The sequence below is a fragment of the Triticum aestivum genome, chromosome 2B (assembly GCF_018294505.1).
Source record: "Triticum aestivum cultivar Chinese Spring chromosome 2B, IWGSC CS RefSeq v2.1, whole genome shotgun sequence".
Taxonomy (NCBI): Eukaryota; Viridiplantae; Streptophyta; class Magnoliopsida; order Poales; family Poaceae; genus Triticum; species Triticum aestivum.
The window spans coordinates 489,203,279-489,223,727 of record NC_057798.1 but is presented as its reverse complement, the minus strand read 5'-3'; the positions used below and the strand labels follow the sequence as shown (position 1 = coordinate 489,223,727).

The 20,449-nt window shown below is 39.7% G+C and overlaps 1 protein-coding gene across 2 annotated transcripts; it reads right to left on the bottom strand.

Moving 5' to 3' along the window:
* Nucleotides 1–14,454: 14,454 nt before the first annotated feature.
* Nucleotides 14,455–19,778, bottom strand: LOC123045618 (uncharacterized). Of its 2 annotated transcripts, XM_044468739.1 has the most exons (6): nt 19,471–19,766; nt 18,570–18,647; nt 17,891–18,022; nt 17,726–17,793; nt 17,430–17,620; nt 14,455–14,864 (listed from the first exon to the last, which is right to left on the bottom strand). In XM_044468739.1, exons 1-6 carry the CDS (start codon nt 19,656–19,658, stop codon nt 14,787–14,789), a joined length of 735 nt encoding a protein of 244 aa, XP_044324674.1. In that variant the 5' UTR covers nt 19,659–19,766; the 3' UTR covers nt 14,455–14,786. The 2 variants fall into 2 exon arrangements, with proteins under 2 accessions (XP_044324674.1, XP_044324675.1); XM_044468740.1 differs by lacking the exon at nt 18,570–18,647 and having other exon boundaries at nt 19,471–19,778.
* Nucleotides 19,779–20,449: the final 671 nt, after the last annotated feature.

Genomic DNA, 20,449 nt, shown 5'->3' with positions numbered 1-20,449 from the left:
ATTTTGACGGCCAGTGTATGTAATATGCTGCTTTGTTCCCTATATTTGCACTGGTGGCGAACTTTGATGCCCAGTGGATGTAATATGTGTAATAGCGGTAATAGGCTAGCCTTAATTGCTTGCTTATTTATTTCCTTATTGTCTTGTTTAGTTGTTTGCTTGTAGTCACTGCAGTTCTTTTTCTGTGTTTTTCTAGTGGCCACAATAGCCTATTTTTGGTAACTAGGCCAAAATAATCATGGCAACACACGGACTGTTGTAACCATGGGCCTCCTGCAGGCCGTATGATCCATGGGCCTTTGTTCGGCCGTAGGACCATTGGCCTTCTATACGGGCCGTAGGATCCATCGGCCTTCTATACGGGCCTTAGGGATCAATGGGCCTTCTATGGGCTGTAGGGTCCATGGTCCTTCTACGGGCCGTATGATCCATGGGCCTTCTACGGGCCGTACTATCCATGGGCCTCATACGGGCCGTAGGATCCATGGGCCTTCTACGGGGCGTATCATCATTTCGCCAATCATGGGTCGTACTATTCGTGGACCATAACGGGCCATTAATAGGACGTATTTGATAACTCTATGAAAACAGCCCAACGGGTTTTTTTGACATGAAAACGGTCCAACGTATTAACGGTCCGCTAACGGGCCGACTATAATGACGGACTGAATTTGGCCCACAAGCAAAAAATGACAGTAACGGGTCGTATGTAACCGAATGCTGCAAGTGAGCCCAAGAATCAATGGGCCCTGAGAAGGTCGAAAGATAACTTGGGATGGAAACGGCCCAATGGAATAACGGGCCGTTAATGGGTATAAAGTGATACACTGTTCATTACGGGCCAGTTTCACCACGGGCCATTAATGGGCCAAGAGTTACAAAGGTCCTCATATGGGCCGAAAGAAGTCATGGGCCACACATGGTCTAGAAGTTAAAACAGGCTAAATCATATTGGACGGCCCAGATAACACTACTGGGCCTAATTCGGATAGGGCGTAACAGGCCCTGGGTTAGCGGGCTATAAATGGGCTATATGCGAACAGGTCGTTAACAGGCTTTCCATGGGCCGGCCCGCCACCTTTTAACCAAGTAAAACGGGCCGGCCTTTTCATAGGAATGGGCCTCTGTTGGGCCGTGCCACGTGTCGCCGTATCATAGGCGCCTTCGGTCCAATGAGTGGATGAGATCTATCCCAACGGTGAGCCGACATGTGTTTCCTCCAGCCAATCATGATTTTACACGTGGAAAATCCCCATTGGTCGGGGCTGTTAACGGGTTATCGGATCCAAAACCCGACCCGATAGCTTAACAGCGTTCCGTTACAGTGGATTCCACGTGTCGGTCACCCTTGACGAAAGCACTTCTGTGACGCGCGATTTATCATCATGGAAGTGGACACTTCCGTGATGATAATTTTGGCAATGTCATGGAACACTTCTACGACAGCACATGTATGACTATCTTGATTCTGTCATAAAATCGTCATGGATGTACATGCATGACAAAAAACGCGACCTACTGTGACAAACATGTATCATCACGGAAGTGTATTTTTTTGTAGTGATACCTACCTATGGATTGAGTAAGATCCTTCAAGTAAGTTGTCATTGGTGCAAGCAATAAAAATTGCTCTCTAAATATGTATGACTTATTAGTGCAGAGAAAATAAGCTTTGTACGAACTTGTTGTGGAAGTAATAAAAGCGACGAATTGCTTAACAAAGGTCCACATACAAGGGGCAATATAAAGTGACGTTCTTTTGCATTAAGATTTCGTGCATGAACCCTAAGATCATGATACATATATCCAATTGGATGTAAGTTGGCATAGGCTATTATTGTTGACATCACCTAAAGGTGAATACGTTGGGAGGCAACACAATAAGCCCCTATCTTTCTCAGTGTCCGGCTGAAACTCTATAACCACAAGTATTTCGTGAGTGTTAGCAATTATGGGAGACTACAAGATAGTTGAGTATGTGATCTTGTTGAAAAGCTCTATTATTGACTCTTTCTAATGTTACGATAAATTGCAATTGCTTCAATGTCTGAGATTATAGTTTGTTAGTTCCCAATGAAGTTTATGAACCATACTTGACATTGTGAATTGCTTAATTACTTGAGCATAGGAAATCATATGACAAAATCAATATGTTACTGTTAATAGAATGATCATGATGCCCTCATGTCCGTATTTTATTTTTATCGACACCTCTATCTCTAAACATGTGGACATATTTTTCGATTTCGGCTTCCGCTTGAGGACAAGCGAGGTCTAAGCTTGGGGGAGTTGATACGTCCATTTTGCATCATGCTTATATATCAATATTTATTGCATTATGGGCTGTCATTACACATTATATCTCAATACTTATGGCTATTCTCTCTTATTTTACAAGGTTTACCACAAAGAGGGGGAATGCCAGCAGCTGGAATTATGGCTGGAAAAGAAGCAAACGTTGGAAACCTATTCTGCACAACTCCAAAAGTCCTGAAACTCCACGAAACAACTTTTTGGATTTATTAAGAATTTATGAGCAAAAGAAATAGGCCAGGGGGCCCACACCCTATCCAGGAGACAGGGGGCGCCCCCCTGTAGGGCGTGGCCCCCTATCTCCTGGGCCCCCTGGTGGGCCTCTGGCGTCCATCTTCTGCTATATCATCACTTTTACCCTGGAAAAAATCTTGGGAAAGCTTACGGGACGAAACTCCGCCGCCACGAGGCGGAACCTTGGCGGAATCAATCTAGGGCTCTGGTGGAGCTGTTCTGCCGGGGACACTTCCCTCCGGGAGGGGGAAATCATCACCAATGTCATCACCAACGATCCTCTCATCGGGAGAGGGTCAATCTCCATCAACATCTTCACCAACACCATCTCCTCTCAAAACCCTAGTTCATCTCTTGTATCCAATCTTGTATCAAAACCACAAATTGGTACCTGTGGGTTGTTAGTAGTGTTGATTACTCCTTGTAGTTGATGCTAATTGGTTTACTTGGTGGAAGATCATATGTTCAGATCCTTTATGCATATTATTACTCCTCTGATTATGAACATGAATATGCTTTGTGAGTAGTTACGTTTGTTCCTGAGGACATGGGTGAAGTCTTGCTATTAGTAGTCATGTGAATTTGGTATTCGTTCGATATTTTGATGAGATGTATGTTGTATTTCCTCTAGTGGTGTTATGTGAACGTCAAATACATGACACTTCACCATTATTTGGGCCTAGAGGAAGGCATATGGAAGTAATAAGTAGATGATGGGTTGCTAGAGTGACAGAAGCTTAAACCCCAGTTTATGCATTGCTTCGTTAGGGGTTGATATGGACCCATATGTTTAATGATGTGGTTAGGTTTACCTTAATACTCCTTTTTGTAGTTGCGGATGCTTGCAATAGGGGTTAATCATAAGTGGGATGCTTGTCCAAGTTAGGGCAGTACCCAAGTGCCGGTCCACCCATATATCAAATTATCAAAGTACCGAACGTGAATGTTACGAACGTGATGAAAACTAGCTTGACGATAAATCCCAATGTGTCCTCGGGAGCTCCTTCTTCATTATTAGAATTTTTCCAGGCTTATCCTTTGCTACATAAAGGATTGGGCCACCTTGCTGCACTTTATTTACTTTATTTACTTTTTGCTCGTTATTATTTATCTTATCACAAAACTATCTATCACCTACTATTTCAGTGCTTGCAGAGAAAACCTTACTGAAAACCGCTTATCATTTCCTTCTGCTCCTCGTTGGGTTTGACACTCTTACTTATCAAAAGGACTACGATAGATCCCCTACACTTGTGGGTCATCAACATCCCACCTTTCTTCATCAACAATTATAGGTTAGTATCGGTTGAACCTAAGTTTTTGCTTCTTCACATGAGTTGTGCTATTCTTAGAATGTCATTTTATTTTCATTTTGCTTGCTGTTTTATTAAAATACTTAGACTCGAAAGTTTTTAAGTAAAATAGAGTCCTCAAATAGGAGTCTAGGTAAGCGGCATTCACATCTCGCCAATGAAGCTTTTTTCTATGGAATTGCTCTAGTGCTTCACTTATATCCTATGAGTAAATTGTTGAATGAATTAAATATCATGAAGTTGAAATCACATGTTCATATCATGCCTAGTAGTGGCTTCACATTGGGTTTAGAAAGTGAAAGCTTTTGGAGCTTGACAATCACAATATTGGTCATACAAGCATTTCACGAATAATTAGTATAAGGAAGAGAACTTTCACTTGCAAATACACTATCTTGGAAATCTTTTGTGATTGTGAGCCCCCATCAAAATATTATATGCAAAAATTGTTGACGTTCGACAAGGAAGACAACATAATGATTTTATGTTTGTTCATATTCACATAGAAGTTATATTGTCATAGATCCTTCAACATGTGGTGCTTGCCCCTATCTTTGCTAGCCAAAAATTCCGCACCAAGTAGAGATACTACTTGTGCATCCAAAACCCCTTAAAGCCAAATCTTATTTTGGAGAGTCCACCATACCTACCTATGGATTGAGCAAGATCCTTCAAGTAAGTTGTCATCAGTGCAATAAGGCAAAAAAATTGCTTCTAAAAGTGTTAGATCATTTACTGTAAGAGAAAATTGAGCGTTGTACGAACTTGTGATGGCAAAGAATAAAAGCGACCGACTTCATAATAAAGGTTGCCATCATAAGGGGCAATATAACATGACATTCTTTTGCACTAAGGGGTTGAGCATACAAACAAATAAGCGCATGGCAACCTCTGCTTCCCTCTGCGAAGGGCCTATCTTTTACTTTATGTATTTACTTTTACGCATAGAGTCAAAGTTTTTCTTTCTATTCCTTTTTATTTTTCCTCCTTTGGCAAGCATCATGTGGTGAGGAAAGATCTAGGCACATATGTCCAGCTGAATATGGGTAGCATGAGTTATTATTGTTGACATCACCCAAAGGTGAATATGTTGGGAGGCGAAATTATAAGCACCTATCTTTCTATGTGTCTGGTTGAAACATTTTGCTCATGTGTATGCAGTGAGTGTTAGCAATCATAGAAGACTATATGATGGTTGAGTATGTGGAGCTTTTACTTAGACTCTGTTGAATAAGTTGAATTGCAATTGCTTGGTGACTGAGAAAATAGGTTGTTGAGTTTCAAGAGAATTCATTATGTGGACCTTAACATGTGAATTGGTTGCTACTATAACATGAGAAGTTTTATAAGAAAGAATTGTTGTTATGATGCTAGGAAAAGTGATTGAAATTATCATTGATTAAACTTATGCACTTTGCTAGCATTCACACTTCATAAATTATTTGGTTTATCATTTACCTACTCGAGGACAAGTAGGAATTAAACTTGGGGATGCTGATACGTCTCCAACATATCCATAATTTATGAAGTATTCATGCCATTATATTATCATTCTTGGATGTTTTACAATCATTTTATAGCAACTTTATATCATTTTTGGGACTAACCTATTGACCCACTGCCCAGTGCCAGTTGCTGTTTTTTGCTTGTTTATTACATCGCAGGAAATCAATATCAAACGGAGTCCAAATGCAATGAAACCCCTAGAGAATATTTTTGGGCCAAAAGAAAGCCAGTGGGCCAAGGAAGCACCTGGGGGGCTGCTCGAGGGGAGCAGCATCCACCAGGGCACGCCAGGAAGGCGCGCCCTGGTGGGTGCTGCCCACCTCGGGTGCCCCCGGACCGCCTCTTTACCCTATAAAATCCCAAATATTCCAAAACCCTTCGGGGTAGCCCTAGATCGGAAGTTCCACCGCCGCAAGCCTCTGTAGCCACCGAAAACCAATCTAGACTCCGTTCCGGCACCCTACCGGAGGGGGGAATCATCATCGGTGGCCATCTTTGTCATCCCGGCGGCCACCACGATGAGGAGGGAGTAGTCCACCCTCGGGGCTGAGGGTTTGTACCATTAGCTATATGTTTAATCTCTCTCTCTCTCTCTCTCGTGTTCTTGAGATGTCACGATCTTGATGTATCGCGGGCTTTGTTAATATAATCGGATCATATGGTGTTTCCCCCTCTCTATCTTGTTGTGATGAATTGAGTTTTTCCCTTTGAGATTTCATTGTTATCGGATTGAATACTTTTATGGATTTGAGAACACTTGACAAATGTCTTGCAATTGAATACTCATGGTGACAATGGGGTGTCGTATTGATTCACTTGATATATGTTTTGGCACTCAACTCGTGGATTCCCGCGATGACATTGGGATAATCTATGCATAGGGGTTGATGCAAGTTCTCGTCCTTTGTTTCTCCGGTAGAAATCTTGGGGCACTCTTTGAAGTTCTTTCTGTTGGATTGAGTATTATGAATATGAATTTGCTTTGGTGCTATTTTAGTATGAACTCTAGGATAGATCAAACAGAAAGAATAGCTTTGTGTTATTTTAGTACGAACTCTTGAATAGATTGAGCGGAAATAATAGCTTTGAGGTGGTTTCGTACCCTACAAACAATTTATTCTTATCCGCTAGATAGAAACTTTGGAGTGATTCTTCATCGCACTATGAGGGATAATCATATGATCCAACTATGTTAGCATTGTTGAGAGATTGCACTAGTGAAGGTATGCACCCTAGGCCTCATTTTCCATTATTGCAATGCCGTTTGTGCACCGTTTTACTATTTACCACCTTGCTGTTTTTTTATTGTTCGCATTACAAAAACGCATATCTTCTATCCATACTACAATTTTATCATCATCTCTTTGCCAAACTAGTGCACCTATACAATTTGCCATTGTATTGGGTGTGTTGGGGACACAAGAGATTTCTTGTATTTGATTGCAGGGTTGCTTGAGAGCGACTATCTTCATCCTATGCCTCCCACTGATTGATAAGCCTTAGGTCACCCACTTGAGGGAAACTTGCTATTGTCCTACAAAATTCTGCGCTTGGAGGCCCAACACGTGTCTACAAGAATAAAGTTGCGTAGTAAACATCAGTCAACAATTATAGTCGGACATTATTGATATTGCATATTGCGTGATGGTTGAATCTGACAAAGAGTGGTGGCTAGGTCAGGCATATATGGGGGTCGTTGTTTCCGAGCTTGAGAGGTTAGATCAAAGTCTACGTAAATCAGTATGCTTCCTTTGGCCATTTAATCCATTGGTGTATGTTTTTTCCAGTTTGTATAGATAGTTGTGGTTCTGGCGAGACAAATTCAAGCTTAAGTTGCTGAACTGAATCAATTTGGTGTATAATCCATCTTGATATAATGCAATGTAACTAAACTTAGAAAACTATGTCGCCCTGAAATGAATTTTTATTATTGAAAATATTTTACCAACATATAAGCATGAAATTACCTACTCCTGAGGGCATAAGTTATGTCACCATTATGGGAACATACCATATGATTCATGAGCCTACATTGATATGTTGGAAGGTGTCACATCATTTTCTGAACTCTACTCCGTAGCTGTACATTTATAATTTTAGTGATCTATATTCTTCTCATATCTTCTTCTTTAGCAAGAAAAGTAATCTATATTTGTGTACTTGAATGAGATAAAAAGTTATGACCTTCTCCTGGCAGGCTGGGGTGCATTTTTGTCATCTTGCTATGTTCCAAGAGGTACCATGTCTCGATCAAATTATATATTTGATATGTTATCTAATTACTAAGATTTTGAAAGTCATATACACAAATGATGCCATCTTCCTAGCCATGTCGCAAAATCACGTGATAATAAGATTCTTCCTTTAGTTGTTCTTTTTGTCATAACTTTTGTTGATTTCAGTAATTTATTCTGTGGTGTGCTTCTTAGGTGGTTCTCAGTACAATGTATGAGTGTGCGGGTTAGTTCGTTAGCAAAGTTAAGGAGTCAGAATGACCATTGATGTGTGCTCCATCTTTGTGAATTATTCTTTCATTTCACATAGTACATTTCGTATGCTTCCTCACATTGAAGATCATAACAATTAAGGGCCCTTAATAAGCAATTACATTATTTGCTTTGCATTTTGTGTTTTTTAATTTGCATTTTAGAAGGAAAAGGGAAAATAGTTCTATTTTTCTAGCCCGTCGTGCATTGTTCAATTCGATCTAATCAAATTGTTTTACTTTAGCCAAGAGACCACATGGTTAACAAGTATACCCAAATAATTTATAATTCATTTGAATAATCTATCTAATTTTTCTTACTACAATTCCTGCAACAATGCGCGGGGTATCATCTAGTTCCATTATATTCTACTTATAATTGAGATCGCATTCATTTTGGAGGAGGCTCTCTCCTCCCCGAGCAGTGCAAATCCGTGGCGTCGATGTCCTTGTGGCGTCCTCTAGTGGGTCGGTGCTCCCCCTCTACATTGGCCAAGCGGCAGCTCTGGTGGTCGTTTGATAGGAGGTGTAGTGGCGAGCTAGATCTGGCAGGTGAGGCGAGGTGGTTGCCGCCTTCCATGTCTATGAGACATGCACGCTAGTGCCACTTGTAGCTGCATAGAGGTAGATGTGGGCCAGATTAGGCGGATGATGAGTGAGTTTTATATGCATTTTTACCCTCATTTTAACCGCATTTTATCATATATTGTTGAGTTTATCACTTCAACTTGTTTGCTAATCAGTAATAGTTTAAAGATTGGGAAGTCTCCTTGTTTATTCTATCCCATGCATATAGGGACATATTTAGGTGGAAATCAAAGCATAAATGGAATGTACCCAAGGAGATGAATGATTCCATACAAAATTGGGCGTTAACAAAGTTGGCAGAATAAAAGACAGTCAACAGTAGCACCGCCGCGTCTTCGACATGAGTAGAAGGTAATAAGGTCTCTGAAACCCTATCTTACCCATCTACACATTGTAAACGATAAGGACTCTCATAAGCCTTCTCTCACCTCCACCATTAGCAGATGTCATATTCAAGTTCACCGCTGCCATAGCCACCATCTCCATATTCCATTAGATTCTACTTACAATTGAGATCACATTGCAGTCAGCAACATTCTAAGGCTATCAAGCATGCATCTTCAAGTAAACCTTTATACAATGTCTTATGCTTGTGATTCAATTGAAATTTAGAGTAATCCCCTTGGGATAAGGATCGAGGTGTAGCTTTGCAACCCTGTATACTCACACTTAAGGGACCAATGGTACTATTTTCCTTTATGTGTTTGCACAACGATGTGTTTCTTCTCTTCTTCTTGGTCCTAGGATCCGTCGGTACCTGAGGCACCAAAGAATGGCACAAGGAGAGGTAACATGCAAGGAAGACTGGCAGATTATGCCAAACACCGGTGATAATAAGGCTAGTACGGTAGCCGAAACTAATTCCTTGGGGGAGAACGATGCAGTCATTAAACGTTATTGCATTAGTCTGGTATTTCCTTAATAACCAGGATAACCCCGCGAGATGGATTAAAGCCAAGGTTGGAACATTCAATTCTCGATTCAGAGGGAGTTGATCATGATGTCACAAGGAAACTTCGCCCACTTACTGATATGTCTCCAATATATCTATAATTTTTTTGTTCCATGCTATTATATTATCCACCTTGGATGTTTTATATGCATTTTGGTGCTATTTTATATCATTTTTGGCACTAACTCATTAACCAAGTGGAAAGTGCCAGTTGCTATTTTTTCCTTATTTTTTTCTTTTACTAAAAATCAATACCAAACGGAACTAATTTTTTTAAGGATTTTTCTTAGACCAGAAGACAACCATGAAGCTTCGGGAGGAGGCCAGAAGAGCCACGAGGTGGCCACAAGCCTGGAGGCCGCGCCCCAGGGGGGCGCGCCCTTAGGGCTTGTGGGCCCCTTGAGACTCTTCTAACCCTAGTTCGAGCTTTATTAATACCTAAATATTCCCCCAACACGAGAGGGCACACCAAAGATACTTTTCCGCCGCCGCAAGCCTCTATGCTCGTGAGATCCCATCTTGGGGCCTTTTATGGCACTCTGCCGGAGGGAGGTTCGATCATGGGGGGCCTCTACATCAACCTTGCTGCCCTTTCGATGATGTGTGAGTAGTTTACCATAGACCTACGGGTCCATAGCTAGTAGCTAGATGGCTTCTTCTCTCTCTTTGATCTTCAATACAATGTTCTCCTCGATGTTCTTAGAGTTCTATTAGATGTAGTACTCTATTGCGATGCGTTTCTTGAGATCCGATGAATTGTGGATTTATGATCAAATTATCTATGAATATTATCTGAGTCTTCTTTGAACTCTTTTATGCATGATTAAGATAGCTTTGTATTTCTCTCTGAATTATTGACTTGGTTTGGCCAACTAGATTGATCTTTCTTGCAATGGGAGAGGTGCTTTGTGATGGGTTCAATCTTGCGGTGTCCTCACCCAGTGACAGTAGGGGTAGCGAGGCACATATTTGTATTGTTGTCATTTAGGATAAAAAGATGGGGTTCATACCATATTGCTTGGATCTATCCCTCTACATCATGTCATCTTGCTTAAGGCGTTACTCCGTTCTTGTTAACTTAATACACTAGATGCATGCTATATAGCGGTCGATGTGTGGAGTAATAGTAGTAGATGCAGGTAGGAGTCGGTCTACTTGTCACGGATGTGATGCCTACATCCATGATCATTGCCTTAGATATCGTCATAACTATGCACTTTTCTATCAATTGCTCAACAGTAATTTGTATACCCATCATATGCGTTCTTTCAAGAGAGAAGCCTCTTGTGAAACCTATGGCCCCCGGGTCTATTTACCGTCATATTATTTTCAAATCTATAAAACCAAAAATACCTTGCTGCAATTTATCTATCTTTACTTTAATTTGTAGTTTTCATTATCTTTTATACATATCTCTATCAGATCTCATCCTTGCAATTAACCATGAAGGGATTGACAACCCCTCTTATCGCATTGGGTGCAAGTATTAGTTTCTTTGTGTAGGTGCAATTATTGGAGACTTGGGAGTTCCTCCTACTGGATTGATACATTGGTTCTCAAACCGATTCAAATACTTATCTCCACTTTGCTGCATCACTCTTTCTTCTTAAAGGAAAAAACCAACGCAAACTGAAGAAGTAGCACTTATCTATATACAAAGTATTTATTTATTATTCATACTGATGTAAACTTTCTATTTTTTATCCCAAGCAAGTGTACACAACTACCGATGAAACTTTTGCTCTGCCCTATTTTTCATATTATTTAGAACCGCTCAATTTATGTTCGTGTTTAGTCCTTGGACTATGATGTTATGGGATAACAAAGGCTTGATTATACAAACCTTACCTAGATTTATCACTTCTTAGATGTGATAAATCCTAGGAATCTGGAGAAAAAAAAGCTATTACTACAATCCAAATTGATTAGAACATAATCAACAATGCCCAGTTCTGGGATCACCCATGATGCTCGTTGGCATTGTGCCAACGAGGTTGCAAAGGTGATTTTTGCATGGTGGCAGCGAGATTGATACGGGAAGAGGGGGTGTAGAACTATGGAGGTTCGGACTGGCGTTGGCCGACAACGTGAGGGTGATTGTCAAGATGCTATACGCGAAAGCCTCCCTTGCTCTTGCCGACTAGTAGTGGTTGCGCTTATGGGCACCGTTGTCCTCTTGGAGCCGCCACCGTGGAGTATATTCAACCGTTCTATCTTGGGATACGGCTCTCGTATGAAAACCTAAGACACATTTGGGTTGGGCGACAGCGTCGTACGCACGATGTTTTTCCCCTTTGCAACATTGCCTTGAAAATCACTCACACTTTTGAGGGATGGACGCTCACATAATTGCGGTCGGTAGGTGATCGGGCGATAATGTGGGTGCGACTACCTCGTATCTAGTGGTGTTGCGACTCATGTGGTAGCAATGGTGATGACTAGCGAAGTGGGGTCATGAAATGTCCTTCATTGTCGACCATTAGGTGTGTCCTTGAAATTTAAATCGGAATTGTAGCAGCCTGGGGTAAAAACATCAGCAATGTCATGCGATGGATAGGTTGGGCTCTATTGGTGTGAGGGTCGCTACATTCTACTACAAGTATCATTACTGAGGTCAGAGTTGCCTAGATCTCAACATATTCGATTGGTTGTTTCGCTCAGGGTGGACATGGATCAGGTGCGTCATACGAGGTGGGGGATCTTGGTTGCCCGAGTTGTTTTATCGGAGAGAAGGGATGGCGAGGACAGTTGGTAGACAACCTCGATGTTGTTACTCTTCTCAATGACACGTGCGTTTTTAGATAGCCAAGTCGTCCGGGGTGCCATGTTTCATGGGTGTGATGTAATAGCTTTTGTTTTTTGAGCTTGCGGGCCATTAAGAATCTACTTAGCAGGTCTGCCACCTATTGGTAGTTTAAGGCCAGAGATAACAAAACTATCACTAACACGCCTCCTATCAGGTCCACTGGTCGTGCATACGACCTACCAACAACATTAGCCACAATACTTTAGCTACCCCAACGCCCTCTGGTTGCTTCGGCACCTTGTCAACATCACTATCTTGAATCTACAGCTCACATCTTCGTTCTTCAACTTACTAAAATATGAACTAGTTTCTTGTGAGCATTCCATTGTAACATAAAATTATATATGAGATCATGGAGTGCGTGTATAAGAAAAGGTCCTATCACAAGCAATCAAAATAGAAGAGCAAGCTTGGACCAAGTGAAAATATTTCATAATAAATTGGACATACAGGTTGATGTTTTTGAAGTAATACAGTACAATAGTAAATACATCTACTTACATGTATTCCTTAGGAAATGTGTCAACAACGATAAAAGATCAACGAGATTTAGATTTGCATAACCTTCACACATATAGAAATATGCAAGATTAAGTATAATCCAATACAACATTTAGTTTATCAATTTATCAGTAGATTAATTAAAACAAATAGTTTCCTCACAACCATACATTCAAGAAATTCGCAACACAACAAAGTTGTGTAGTGTACACAAAATGTGCACTTTGGTAAGATGGAGCAATGTAATTGTAGCAAAAATAATGAGAAAAATACTAAGTTGCCATAGCAAGATGATTAATTTTGAGCAAGGTTACAACAAAATATGGCAATTAAAGTATGCTAATTCTAGCATTTTGAACTAAGCTACTTGAATTGCACATTGATTGTTTCATGCCATTTCAGTGCATAAGATTCATACAACAAGAAGTAAAATATACCTAATCTCATTGACACACAAACATGCAAAACAAAAGGGTACTAAATTCCAACTTACTGGGCATGAAATTCAAATGTTTCTATTGTTGCCATCATTGTTTTACCTTATGGCTATAGACAACAAACATACCATTTGGGTACACTAAGTTCCTAGTAATCATGTAATCTACTAGCTAACCATTTGAATTGGATACTTGACCATTGTTGCTTAGAGATTGTACAACTATTCACATGTGTGTGTAGCCATATATATAATTTCAAATAGACAACACTTTGTGATAATTTTGTAGATTTGTACATTAGAGGATGTGTAAGTTGTGAACAAAGTTACGCACATGTACATCACTACAGAAAGAGGAGCTTAGAGTGATACACCAGAGGAGAAGGACGAGAGGCCACGGTCTCATGGGAACCAAAGCAAAGCAGGGAGTAGTTGGTCAACCACCATCACATGGGGCGAGGCATGCATTCCATCGCTTGGAGAAAGGATCACACTACATGGATCATCATAGATAGTTTCATGTACAAGACATTTCCCTGAATTTTCACTGACATTCCATCATGGATCACCAAGTTTTTGGTAGTTGGTGGGATTTCACCGCATGCCCATCCATGGTGAAACTCATTGTTGATTTCTGGCTAGCCTCAGAATAATTTCCACTTAAAGTCTTGTTGCCAATCAAAGCTGAGCAATCCCCCGCCAAACATGTCGCTCCCCCATCAGTGGTGTGTAAGTCACTACTGACGGTAAGTTACTGACAGGTCCTGATACCCATCGTTGGAGCGGTTTAAGGGCCTGTCACTGAAAACTTTTCCTAGAGTACTGTAATTTTATTGGAGGAACTATGGTTTTCTAGAATTCATCAAAGCATAGTTTTGCATCCACATAAAAAACTCCAAAAATAAATTGTATAATATCAATCATCACAAGAATGTATATGGCTTTGGATAATTACACGCCGAATAAAAACATCATGTGAACATGTTGTTGCCAAAGCACCGACCACTATCTATGAAGATAATGCAGCTTGTGTTGTGCAACTTCAAACTAGCTATGTGAATACTACACTCATGAGGCATACACGTTCTTGTGCTCATGAATTGCAAAGATGAACAAGGTAAATATACAACATACTAAGCCATGTGATAATCTAGCAGATATATTTACTGCTCCAAGCATCCACACTAGAGAAACTTGTGGAAGGAATTGTAACGACGAGGCTTAGAGAAGTCCAAAATTTAGGGGAAGAAACAAAGTGTTGGGATTTAGAAAAAAAAAGAGTGTTAGGATTCAGATCTCCCCCTAAAGAGTTTCCCTCTCTAAAAGAAGGGCCTGTGGAATTCTACTTGCATACGCATGGTAAATTGTACACACTCAATCTCATTATGAGATCTGGACAACAAAGAAGAAAGCTATATTCGTACATATATGACTACTTTTCATGTATGTTTCGGTATAGCCATGGTAGAAACTATGCTTGTGTCCCCTGTATTTTCTAACATAGAACGTGGACATAGGTAAAGAATGGACTCAAAATCGGGGTGTGCAAGCCTGCATGCATCGATATGGCTTACCATCCAATGAGAAGATGATCCTATATTTATTTGTTAACTTCTACTATTAGTAACTGTTACTTTTATTTCTTATCCCATTCATCTCGATCCCTTCTTCATGCCCTTCCCCATGAAAGTATCCACTGCAGCATCCACCTCCTTTTCTATCTCTTCAACCTGGTTTGAACCAAGCAGAAAGTTAGAATAGAATCAGTGATATATGTTAGCAAACATCTTTGCATAGTAACCACCTCACGCTTTAGAGTGAATTTCAAATTTTACCTTTTACATTGACATTTTTATACGATAATTACCTCATGTAATAGTTTTTCATTTGAATTTTCCTATTTAACAAGTGGTTTCCAATCTTTTCCCCATTTAGTGAAAGTTTTACCATTTTTTACTCCATTAATTATTTTGGAGTGATCTGGTAGGTGGGTCCCGGCCATCGGGTATACATGGTGTGCTACCTTTTGCATTTTTCTACCCCTAAACCAGTTCTCGTCTCTGAGTTAGACCCACCTCATGAACCGCGTGCAACTATTTAGTTGCCTAGTTGCACAATGTAGTGTGTATGTACACCCGATGACCGTGAAAAAACCCGGTCTGACTAAGCCTTTCTATGTGCACATGGAAGAAAAGGTAGGAGGAAATACCTGCTAGATCATTCTCAAAAATTTAGAAGGAGTAAAAGTGGGCAAACTTTTGCTAAGTGGGGTAATCTAGGAATAGGGCTATTAATGTAGAAAATGTTTAAGTAGAGGATAAAACTAGAGTTCACTCCACATTTTACTCAATGTACACTCTTAGTGATATTAATTAGTTGACATCTAATGCCATTGAGCGTAAGATGATATTTATTTTACCCTTTTTTGCTGTAAAGTTATTGTTCTACTCTTTATTAGATGGGTTTATTCATTTTGATATTTACATGTGCTCTATGCATGTCTCACAGTCCCGGGCAAGAGTAGGCTACATTCTCAGAAATCAACACGTGTCTCTAACTAATGAATTTAGCAAGGAACTACACTAGGTAGTGATTTTCACCACCATACCATGAGTTAGTTAAGCAACAATAAATATAGTACAATCAATTTTGCGAGCAAAGACAACGACTACAGCAAACAGGTAACTTGTGCGCGGTTGCACCGCTACCACCACACCATGAGCTAGGTACTCCTTGGATTAAGGAGGGACACAGCTTCCCCAACTTGGTGCACCCTGCCATTGGGTGGTTGACATACGGGTCCACATGTCAGCCACCCAACGGCAAGGTGCCATACGTTTGAGGATTGAGTGTAGATTTTTTACCGCATACCAGTGTATCATCTACTTAGACAATTTAGTTTGCGTCAAGGTTCGTGCTATCCTTATATAGAATTTTCTTTTTTTATTTCTTCCAAACAAGAGAACATTTGACCTTGAAACTTTGTAGATCAACTTTACACAAGTGTCACTCTTTATATAAAATGTCTCTGATTTTTTTTATGAAACATAAATTTGTCAAATTTTAAATTTTGAATGAATTGTATCATTTTTTGAAAATTTATGTTGCGCCAAAAAATCCGAAAGCTTTTCTGCACATGGTAGCACTTGTGTGATGTTGATCTGCAAAGTTTCGAGTTCAAATGTTCTTTTGTGTGGGATAACAAAAAAAGAGAAGTTTTATTGCGCGAACTTTGATGCAAAAATGAACGGTGAGGATATAGGGTACACTGGTATGGAGGTACAACCAAAACTTTCCCTAGAGGATTTCGGTCATTGGATTAAGGGTATATTTAGTTCAATTCAAAAAAGGTAAGGATAGAAGATAAAAAACAATAATAAGAAAGAAATATATTCAAAACAAAAGATTTGAAAACACATGAATGAATTACATGAAGACAAAAGAAAATGAAAATCCTAATAAACACAGTCAAATAAAAACCAAGCCACGTGAAAATATATAATTAGAATTTTCTCATGGCACTAAAAGCCCATCCTCCTATTTTTTTGAAAAGGGGATAACACCGGCCTCTGCATCTTAGGATGCAAATGGCCAATCATCCTCATACTTCGTGATTCAAAAAAAGGTCCAAATGAATGTTAAATTCCTGCAATTTTCATTGAGGATCTATTTGGTTCATAAGTAAAATGGAGGAAAATAGTAGTAACATCAATTTTTCATTCAATGATGCACATTATGTTTAAACAAATTAAGCAAAGGAAAAAACAAATAGAATTTCCCTTTGATCTCAACTTTAATAGAAAATAAAGGAAATTTTCAAATGCACTTGGACCACCTTTTGGAAATCCTATACGTGAATTACGAGACCAAGGTTTGTAGTGGCATAATATCCTTCTAATTATACATTCTCAAGTGGTTCAACCTTGATCTGAATGTGCTTATTAGGATTCTCCTATTCATGTGAACCAAACATGCATGTTTATAAAATTCTTGTATTTTTCAATCCTATGGTTTGCACATATCATATTTCCTTATATTTTATGTTCTTGTGTTTTTAGAAAGCGGCAAACCAAAGAGGCCCTGAAGAGCAAAGGAAAAAAGAACCATGTATTTTCATTCGACCCATTCATTGAACCAAACATGTAATTAAGCAGTGTCATCCAAGAAAATTTTCCTATAACTTTGCTTTTTCTCACTTTTCCTACAAATCAAAGATGCACTTGACGCAACTAAAAAAATACACTTAACGAAAAGACAAATAGGGAAGTAAGACGTTCATAGGCAGTTAACCTAACCTTGTGGATTAGGGCCTCGGCTTCCTCTGCATCCTTCTCTATCTCTCCCGCGATGGCTTTGATCCTGAAGGCTGCCTTCTTAAGGTTTTCATTACCAGGAAATGCTATGACTTCGTCAGCAAGTTTGTCAACCACATCCGCCGCTTTCTCGATAGTCTCGATTGCTACCTCTGCTGTCTTCTCCACATTCTCTATTGTATGTTATTTATGCGCAAAGAGAAAAGTTGAAGTAAGAATGCACACTAAGATCCAAATAATAAAAACGTCAAGTGGTGATATATATTGAACTTTTTTACCTTCCATTGCTCTCATCTGTCCGTAAAAGGATACTGCTCCAAAGACGCCACCAACGACCACCGTTACCCTGAGAAGCTCATATAGCTTGTGAATGTGAGAAGGAATTTGATCAAGCAAATTCCATCATATGGGACAAGAAATGCTCATTACTTTTCTGTACTCACAATGAAGATTTGTTGGGCGGCGGGGATTTTCCTGGTAATTCCCCAGGGTCAGAACTAATTGCGGCCTCTTTGTTGGGTATTGGTGATTTTTCTTCTAGCAATTCTCCAGGAGCGGAACCAACTGCAGTAATTCTGAAACAAAGCAGGTGAAAGTTTATGGAATGACCTTGCACAGTAGGATGGAAAGTTTATTTATACTTTTCATACATGCTAGTGTACGCAAATGTTTTTGTTTTTAGATAATTATACATACAAGCTAATAAGATGCTTGTTCGCCAACAAACGACTTATCTATCTATCTATGTAGACAAAAATACTTTATTTATTTATCTATTCTTGTAGTTATCTATTTATTTTTTCACATATAATTCATGAACATTTATTAAGAGTAGTGAATGTTTATAAAAAAACTATGATCGTTTTTTTTAGAATTCATGAATATTTTTTGGATCCATCAAATTATTTTAAGTCCGTGAAATTTTTTAGAGTTCACAAATATTTTTAAATTTGCGAACCTTATTCAATATCACAAACATTATTTGAAATCCATGAATACTTTTAAAAATAATGATTAAAAAAGAGTTTTTAATTCACAACATTTTAAAAAACCATTTTAAAAAAATATGTAAACTTCTTTTCATTTAATGAACTTCTTCAAATAAAAAATAGGATAGCTCACCTTTTATAAGTTAGCAGTGGAGCGAGAGAAAAACTAAGCGGGCGAGCAGAGTGGGAAGCTGAGGTGAACAAGCGAAAACTTCATGACCGCCATGTGAGTGTTATAGCAACAATTTCACGGTTTTAACGTGGAATAAGAACTCCCTGTGGGCTCACAACTACCAGTTGACATAGAGACCAAAATGTGTATGGACACCATAATCACACACCTAACAACTCCACTCTCCTCTTCTCAGAATAAATATCATCTCAAACAACAACCCAACATGATATACAAATAAAAAAGTACCACCAGAACATAATTAGAAACTAAACCAACATAGATAAAACCAAAAGGAAACAACTGGCAACAATAACCTGCTACACAAAAATAATTTAATCTCGTGGCGAAGCGGATTTTAGCCTCTAGTCACATGCATTTTTCACGGTAATTAAAATATGTGTAGTGCCCGCCTTACTAGAAACTCACACATATATTACTTACTCTTTTCATCTAAAAACATGTTCCTATTTATTTACTATATCATGTTTTGGTTTCATTCAAATAGGGCGAACAACATTTTCTCCTATTGTCACATAGTATGATGTAGATACAGTACATCTTAATAAATCCACAAGATCTTAAATCTCACTCAATCATATCGAACTTGCTTATATGCTATAGGTTAGATGTGATGCATGGCCAAAAAAAGTTGTAAAATTTCCCATAAAAAAGTCATAATCATGCCGGCAAAAGTTAACATTTCTCTAGTTCACTGCAACTGTTACTAGTCTGGCATTACGAGAACTGTGATAATCCAGTTCACCTAATTCAGTTTTGCCTAGATCGCGATTGCTTGATACAAATGCTAGCTGATGCATCATGAAAAAGAAGCTTAGAGGGAGAAAACATACGAACATACCGTGTTGCTCCTCTTATCCGCATCGGCGGAACAGTACAGCTGGTGCCCCAAGACTTCATGGTTAAGCCGATTCGGATCTGCCGGCGATGAGCTGATACCCAAATACATGTGTCCCGTTGTTGCCGAGAAACCTCTGGTGTGCATGGCGCCAACGTTTTGGAAGTAACGCATGACATGAGGGTCGCCATGAGATTTAAAAGGAGTCAGCTAACTTCTTCAACGTTGAAGCTAAGCTATATCTTCAACTTTGCTTTGTGGCAATCTTCTCGCTTCTCTTTCTTCTGCAGGGTTCTGCTCAACTTATATCCAACAGTCTGTGCCAACCGTATATGTAACGACAATGCAGCAAGAAACACGAGGTCATGTACGTACACATGCACGATAGAGATAAGGGGTCCACACACACACTGGTGGCCATGCGTACAGCTTGCATTTTCCAGCTCCTTTCCTTTGCCTATGTACGGAAGTTCCCGTGGCTACTCGCGTGTAACACGACGGTATGCCGCCAAAGGGGCGTTCTCACAACATCAATAATTATGTTATACCACAAAAAGAAAATGAAACATTAATTGTGTGAAGTGCTAGAATTGGTCTAACAAGGACAGCACTCTCATCTCCGTCTCCAAGGACACCACGAGCTTCTCAACGCCCACCTTCTCCGTGTTCGACGCCATGCATTGGCAGAACCAAGAGAGCCGGCAGGGCCAGCCCAAAGAATTGCTATTCATACCTACGGATTCTACAAAAAAAAGTTACGTAGTAGTTTTTCATTTTTGAGAGTCCGCCAATGGCGTATTGTTGGAGATATAGCTCCCAGGCATGACCCGCCCAGCAGGGGCCGGGCCAATACCATTGACGACTTAAGATGAGGAGGCCCAATGAGGTCCAGGAATCCAGATGACGGTTCATAGCGCAAGCTTATTGAAGGCCCAAGACCCGGAGAAGGCTCGAGGCCCAAAGGCGTGAGCCGTCATATGTT

Bases quoted from the DNA above. Each gene is read 5' to 3' on its own strand.
- LOC123045618 (XM_044468739.1), bottom strand. From the start codon at position 19,658: ATGGCGACCCTCATGTCATGCGTTACTTCCAAAACGTTGGCGCCATGC. The intron at 18,648-19,470 runs GTATGTTCGTAT...GCGGTCATGAAG, and splicing joins CGGATAAGAGGAGCAACACG to TTTTCGCTTGTTCACCTCAG. The intron at 18,023-18,569 runs GTGAGCTATCCT...GCTTTGTTTCAG, and splicing joins CCACTGCTAACTTATAAAAG to AATTACTGCAGTTGGTTCCG.